Below are 7,434 nucleotides of genomic sequence, written 5' to 3'. Positions count from 1 at the left end.
TTTTTTTTAAGTGCAGCTCTTCACTTTTTAAAAAATCCACCTGGAAGAGAAGAAACAAACAAAGCATTTAATTCAAATTCATTCCTGAGATAAGTGAACAACCAGACCTCAGGCCAGGTTCACACAGGGCAGTAGGCAGCTGCCTTGCTTTGACTTTGGGACCAGCAGGAAGGGTTGTGCTTTCCTTCCTTTCACCTGTGGATTCACCAGCAAAAATAAATTCTGTACATGTCCTCTGCCTTTAGAATTTGTCTTCTAGGTGCTGGACCCACTTACTCTGGGAGCATGTATGTCTTACCAGTGGACACCTTGCCCTAAGAGCAGGTTTTAATAAGGGGCAAAAGGTACTGAGTACTAGCAGATGGAATTCCCTACAAACAACTCAAAATAAAATATCGAGGGATGGCCATTAATCCGACACAAAAGATAACCATATGCCAGATGCTCATCAGCAAATCTTATCTATGTATGAATTTGAGGGATGCTTCCATGAGAAATACCAATACATCACTAGACATGGTGGCCCACACGTATTATCTCAGCACTTTAGAAGGCTGAGACAGGAGGACTGCTTGAGGCAAGGAGTTTGAGCCCAGCCTGGGCAACATAGTAGGAACTCATCTTTTAAAAAAAATGAAAAAAAAAAAAAAAACCAACTAGCTGGTGTGGTGGAGCACAGCTATAGTCCTAGCTACTTGGGAAGCTGAGGCATGATTGTGCCACTGCACTCCAGCCAGTGCAAAAGAGTGAGACCCTGCTGCTAAAAAACAAAACAAAAAGAGCAGCACCCATCTTCCCCGCCCCCTCCCCCAAATGACAATAACAATAACTTTCAGCAAATTTTTCATGGCACAAAGAGTGACTTTGCTCTTCTGCTCACTTACCTTCAACTTGGGTTTCTGATCCTGGTCATGTACTTGTCTGGGCTGGCAGCGCTCATCACTGTGGTATAAAGTGTGTAGCTGAAAAGGAGGGGAGGAACTTTTACATACACACCATTTCCCCTAATATGCCAAAGAGGGAGATAAAAACTACCAAGTGCTTCCATAACACTGGGGATCTAGGACAAGACTACAAATAGAGGTCCATTAATGTCAGAATATTTAAAATATTTGGTTGCAGAGTTCAGACAGGCCTATTTTGACAACATCGTGAAAGGGCAAGCTGGAACTTAACATCAGATTCCTGGGAGCTCTACCCTGTGGCAATGAGGGGGAACCCACCCTTGCTCCTCACCCCTGGCTCTGTCCTACCCCAAAGGCCCTCATTTGCAGCCACCCCTGGAACTTCTTTTTGACAGGGCATTCCCAGTGGCCAGCCAGGGAAGAGGACCACTTGGGCCCCAGCAGTGGGTTTGGGGCTGTTCCAGCTGAGAATTCCAGGGTCTTGAGTACTTGGGCCAGAGTCTGGGTGGGCACATGCCTTGGGCCCCGCAGATTCCTTGTGCAAAGAGATAGTAACAGGGAAGGGAAGACCAGACTTTGGCCTCTGAAGCCCAAGGACCAAGGTCCGTTGATGAATGAAGACTCTACCCTCTCCACAGGAGGGCAGCACAGGAGCACACGTGCACGCGCGCGCGCGCGCACACACACACACACACACACACACACACACGAGACCCCTTCCCCTCCTCCTCCCTCTTCTCCCACTGGCCTTGGAACCCAGCTGAGACGCGCCTGGAGCTGGCTTGCTTGGCAGGCCCAATTAGTGGTGCTGGTCCCCACAGCTGAGCTGCACGCCCAGCTGCAGACAGCACTACATGTCTGAGCAGGCGCACAGCTTGCCCTAGGGGAACGGGTTCCCTGAGCAGGACCATGTTCTATTATTCTCCATCACTATTTTAAAACTTTCCCTGAGCCGGGTAGGGTGGCTCTTGCCTATAATCCTAGCTCTCTGGAGCGGTGAGGCAGGAGGATCCCCTGAGCTCTAGAGTTCAAGACCAGTCGGAGCAAGAGGGCGACCTCGCCTCTACTAAAAATAGTAATCCCAGCTACACTAGGGGCTGAAGCAGAAGATCGCTTAAGCCCAGGAGTTTGACGACGCCACTACACCCTAGGGGGTGGGGGTGGGGCAAAAGCAAGACTCTCTCAAAATATATCTATTTTCCCTTGTCATAGCTCTATTCTCCATCACTGTTTTAATGTTTTCCCTACCGCTGATCGCAGCAGAGGGTGGAGTTCTAGCGCAGGTGGGTGTGATTCCGCCGCGCAGCACAAGGGGGCAGCATGGAGCCACCCGCCTTCTCTCAGACAGCTCTGCTGACCTCACACCGACAGCCTCAGCAGAGCCCCACAGAGTGTAAAGGGTTGAGAGTTGGGGTCTTTGTTAATTCTAGCTTCATGGTGACTGTTATTTAAATGCAGTTTTGCTTGAGTTCAGTTATACAATAGAGAAAAATGCTACTTGCTAAACTTTATAATTTCCAACTATTTTATTTTGATAAAAACCATTTCAGAAGCCATTTAAATATTGATAGCCCTTTAACTCAGTAATCCTACTTCTGGGAACTCAGCCAGGGGGAAATATTCCAATACCGGAAGGAGGCGAGTATACGAAATACGTTTATTTAGAGTTTTAATAGAGCAAACACTAATTGGAGAATGCTTAACTCAATTATAATATAGAAATTATTTAAAATTATATGGGCTGCTTGATGAATAGAAAATGCCTTTTAAAATTATAAGGGCTACTTAAATAGAAAATGCTTTGCTTTAATAACTACAACTATTGCATTACAATATTAATTTTTAAAAGACACATTAGTCAAGTCTATAATTATTTTTAAAACTAACAACACAAAAATAATTTTTAGCCCCTATTTTTATTTTTTTATTTTTTGAGACAGAGCCTCAAGCTGTCCCCCTGGGTAGAGTGTGGTGGTATCACAGCTCACAGCAACCTCCAACTCCTGGGCTCAAGTAAGTCTCTTGCCTTAGCCCCCCAAGTATCTGGGACCACAGGTGCCCGCCACAACACCTGGCTATTTTTTGCTTGCAGCCATCCTTGTTGTTTGGCGGCCCGGGCTGGATTCTAACTTGCCACCTTAGGTGTATGTGGCTGGCGCCTTAGCCATTTGAGCCACAGGCACCAAGCCTAGCCCCTATTTTTAAAATGAGTATTAGAAGGGTAAATGTGTGTTCCCTGGGATGGGTACAGTCAAAGGTGCATTGGAACTGGCTCCTACAGGCTGGTGAGAGTGAATTAATTATTAAGTATGCAGGAAGTTTATGAGTCAATTGTAAGCCTAAAATCAGCCATGGTGGGAGAATTTACACCATGGAAGTCAACAAATGGCACAAATCAGGGGTTAACTTGTGTTAGTCCCTGGGCCTAACAATGGGCTAGTTTACTAGCGCACCACTGGGTATGATTTGTTGCCCAAATAGCTCATTTGTTAGAGTGGTGGAATATTGACTACTTTGTTTTCTGCATGTGGCTGTTTTTAGAATATTGTTTGTGGGATAAATTTTTATTAATTTTTGTATTTATACTTAAAGGAAAAAAACTTTCAGAGATATTTTGGTGCAAAGTGAAAAGAAGAATTTCAGTTTTGAAAATACCATTATATCTAAGAAATCTTTTTATTTTATTTTGTTATTTTATTTGAGACAGAGTCTCACTTTGTCACCCTCCGTAGAGTGCTCTGGTGTTACAGCTCACAGCAACCTCCAACTCTTGGGCTTAGGCAGTTCTCTTGCCCCAGCCTCCCAAGTAGCTGGGCCTACAGGCACCTGCTACAATGCCTAGCTATTTTTTGTTGCAGTTGTCACTGCTGTTTTAGCTGGCCGGGGCCAGGTTTGAATCTGCCACCCTCAGTATATGGGGCCGGCGCCCTACCCACTGGGCCACAGGCACTGCCCAATATACCTAAGAAATCTTAAAGCATCCAGGTATCAAAGTTATTCTATATGTCATCAGGTAAACTAGCATTTTGTGTCCGGATAAAATAGGATCATTCCAAAGGAAAAAAATCAACTGAGTATTTGAAACTAAAAATCACTTGGTAGGTTTTAAGTATATTAAGCGACTTCTTGAAGAATAGCATTTGATATTCTTGGAGAAAGAAGTAGTGAGCATGATGAGAAAGGAGGAAATGCTGGGTTCTGGAATTTCCTGAAGTAGAGGAGGAGATAAAACTGTCTTTACCAGCAGAGGTTTCCTATTTTTGTAAATAAAATCTTCCAAAAGGCGTCTGTCCTCCTAATGAGCTGGTCGGAGGTAAGGCAGGCAGGAGTGAGCCCCACTCTGGGGCGACACCTAGTGGAGTCAGTGGTGACTGTGGACCTTCGGAATTTCCTGGGGAGTGGGTGGCCTCTGCCTCTCAGTTCTGAAAGCTCCCTGTGGTGGGTGCAGCCTTGGCCCAGAGCTTCACCTCAGAGAAGTGTGTGGGTAAAATCGGAGGCTAGCGACCAGAGGAGCCTGTGCTCACCAGGGGCTACGTGCACTGTAAGGATGTGGGCTACGAAGGGGAATATGACTTAGTGATTAACTGTGGAACAAGGGACAGCACAGAGGAATCTTTTCAGGAAGCTAAAGGAAAACCAGAGGTGCTCAAACTTTAGTTCTGACAGAGTGAGTGAAGGATCATAACCAGTGAAGGCCGTTCACAGCTGCCAGACTGAGACAGGATGAACACACAACTGCTCTCCTTCCTGGTCATTCCATCCCCTGATTTATGACACATTTGTTTCTCTCTCCTCACCACCCCCAAACGGAATGCTAGGCTAGTCCCCCGAGAGCAGAGACCTGGTTTTGTTCACCTTGGGACCCAGGGGAGTGTACCCACAGCCAGGCCATAGGAGCCTCAGATCCCTACTGGGCCAAAGAGTGTGTGCATGAGTTCACTGTTCTGAGTGGAGATTTATCCCATCACTTACTTGTTATAAACTGGAACAACTGACAGAACCTGCACAGGGAAAAATCATATTACACAGAATATTAAACGGTGGCAGGAAGACAGGTACAATATAGGAAAAGTGTAACTACTTAACACTTTAGCAGATCCTGGGATAATTGTTACAGCTTTCTTAATCCTTTCTCTTTTTTTCTTTTAAATAATGAGCATAACATTATAATGATCCCTTTTTCTTTTTAATATGAAGAAAAACTTAGGTAAAGATAGATACTTTTTTTTTTAAGAGATAGAATCTTACTTTGTCACCCTCAGTAGAGTACTGTAGTGTCACAGCTCACAGCAACCTTCAGCTCTTGGCCTTAAGCAATTCTCTTGCCTCAGCCTCCTGAGCAGCTGGGACTACAGGTGCCTGCCACAACGCCTGGCTATTTTTTTGTTGCAGTTTGTCCAGGACCAGGTTCAAACCCGCCACCCTTGGTATATGGGGCCGGCGCCCTACTCACTGAGCCACAGGTAGTGCCCTAAAGATGGATAACTTTAACTTACATCGAAACAAGTTCAGAAAATGTTATCTGACTTTTTAAAAATGTTTTCAACCAGTCAGATAAAACTTTTACTCTAACACTTCTATCCGCTGCATTTGTTTGATTAGAGCGGGGAATTTTTTTTTTTTTTAACCACTATTAACAGATACACCAAGCCTGGTACGGTGGCTCACATCTATGATCCTTGCACTCTGGGAGGCTGAGGCAGGTGGATCGCTTGAGCTCAGGAGTTCGAGACCAGCCTGAGCAAAGTGAGACCCCATCTCTACTACAAACAGAAAAACTAGCCAGGTATTATGGGCGGCCACCTGCAGTCCCAGCTACTTTAGAGGCTGGATCATCTGAACCAAGGAGTTTGAGGTTGCTGTGAGTTCTGACAACACCATGCACTCTAGCCAGGGGGACAAAGGAGACTCTCCCAACAAACAAACAGCAAACATCGAATAAGCTAGGCATTGTGACAAGTTACCTGAAAAAGCGCCTCCAGGCTGAGGTGAGCCTGCCCAGTGGCATTAAGGGCTTTGATGGTAGGCGTTCTGTAAGGACAAGAGTCAAAAGTCACCTCAGGAAGCCCCAAGGCTGCTATTTTTGGAGGCACAATGTCTCCAAAAGAGGGGGACACTTACTGCAAACACATGGGGCATGAAGGCCAAGGAGAGGTAGAGGGCTCCTGGGGGCCATGCTGATCCCATCTTTCTAATTATAGAACTTCTACAATTAGAAGGGACAAGGAAAGGCCTCCACTGGTTTATTTATTATTTAAAGGAAATAATTTCCTCCTGAAAAAGTCTTATATAGAAGACCGTGAATCTATAATTTTAGATAATTTTTATAGGGCCTTATTTTATTTTTCAGATGGATGAACAGAGTGAGTCATTTGCAGGGCCGATGGGGGGCTGGAGGGCTCCTGACCCTGGGACCAGGGCGAGTCAGCCTTCCCAACACCCAACCAGCTGCCAAGAGGCTCTGACCCTGGCTTTCCTCCACACACCCCCGACCACCTCAAGGTTTGGTGAGGGTGCCCGGGCGTCTTTCCTGGGGGAAGACAGCACATGGAGGTCTGTCCAGGTTCTGCAGTGGGAGGGGCAGCGCCGACTGGGAAGTGCATGGGACTCTACCTTCGGTCATCATGCTTGGGTGCTGGCTTCCAATGGTCATAATTTGTCTCCACTCGGAACCACCTACAACAGAGTAGGTCATCTTGTCCTATCCAGGGTTACTTAGGACATAGGTAATGAAGAACTATTAAAAACAATTTAAATATTAAAATATCCTGTTTCACCAATTAAAAAATAAAGAATATTTGATATAAAATGACCAGAGCTTTCAATTCTACTCACGCTCCATTCAAAGGATCTAGAGGCCAAATGTCCGCTGGGCCACCTCTGTTCCTTGTGATGACCACTCCCTCCTGGGAGGACGTGCCACCAACGATGTAATAGACGTCAGCAATCAGGGGAGTCTTGGCCAATCTGAAAACAGCTGCTTCAAAGTTTTCTGACTCACTCAGGGTCTGAACAGAAAGATGAGTGTGTGTGAGCAGTGCAGCCCAGGGCAGTGGTCCACCAAGAACAGGCTGAAGCATCTTATCTTGCTATATTAAGCCATGGCTGTCCCCTTAACCTGCCCTGACCTTACTCTCTTGTCATCGGGGCTCCTGAGAAGGAAGAAATCTCAGCTTCCACAGGGAGCCAATAGCAGTGGGAATTTCTGACAAAAGGCAGGAGCTATTGATGAGTCCTGGGCCCAGCCCACCAAACACGGGCTTCAAAGAGAAGTCAGACTGGAGAAAGTGGGGTCTGCAGGGTGAGGAGTTGGGGTGGAACGAGAGTTCTAGATCAGTGGATCAGATCTGCAAAGGCTTCAGGACGACAGCATGTGTGTTGCACCAGAGCCCTGAGCCTGGCTGCTGTCTGACACCCTGGAGGGCCCACGAATCTTCCAGAGGTCCACAGAATGGATGCCTGAGGGAATCACAACCCCAAATCTTCCGCTTCCACACGTGCTCCTTTCCTGAGCTGATCTGCTCCGGAG

General features: G+C 46.3%; 1 protein-coding gene across 1 annotated transcript in view; it reads right to left on the bottom strand.

The window, feature by feature from the left end:
- The window catches only part of NAAA (N-acylethanolamine acid amidase), a 22,044-nt gene continuing 14,610 nt past the window's right edge, over positions 1–7,434 (bottom strand). The window contains exons 6-11 of the mRNA XM_003790129.3: positions 6,741–6,913; positions 6,519–6,581; positions 5,870–5,936; positions 4,878–4,906; positions 885–962; positions 1–40 (exon numbers count right to left, since the gene is read on the bottom strand). Coding sequence (XP_003790177.1) covers positions 887–962; positions 4,878–4,906; positions 5,870–5,936; positions 6,519–6,581; positions 6,741–6,913 — 408 coding nt within the window. The 3' untranslated portion in view covers positions 1–40; positions 885–886. The remainder of the gene's footprint in view (positions 41–884; positions 963–4,877; positions 4,907–5,869; positions 5,937–6,518; positions 6,582–6,740; positions 6,914–7,434) is intronic.

This window comes from Otolemur garnettii, unplaced genomic scaffold (genome assembly GCF_000181295.1).
Source record: "Otolemur garnettii isolate 467f Iridium unplaced genomic scaffold, OtoGar3 scaffold00039, whole genome shotgun sequence".
Classification (NCBI taxonomy): domain Eukaryota; kingdom Metazoa; phylum Chordata; class Mammalia; order Primates; family Galagidae; genus Otolemur; species Otolemur garnettii.
The sequence above is the reverse complement of the archived record's forward strand: the minus strand, read 5'-3'. Positions and strand labels throughout refer to the sequence as shown.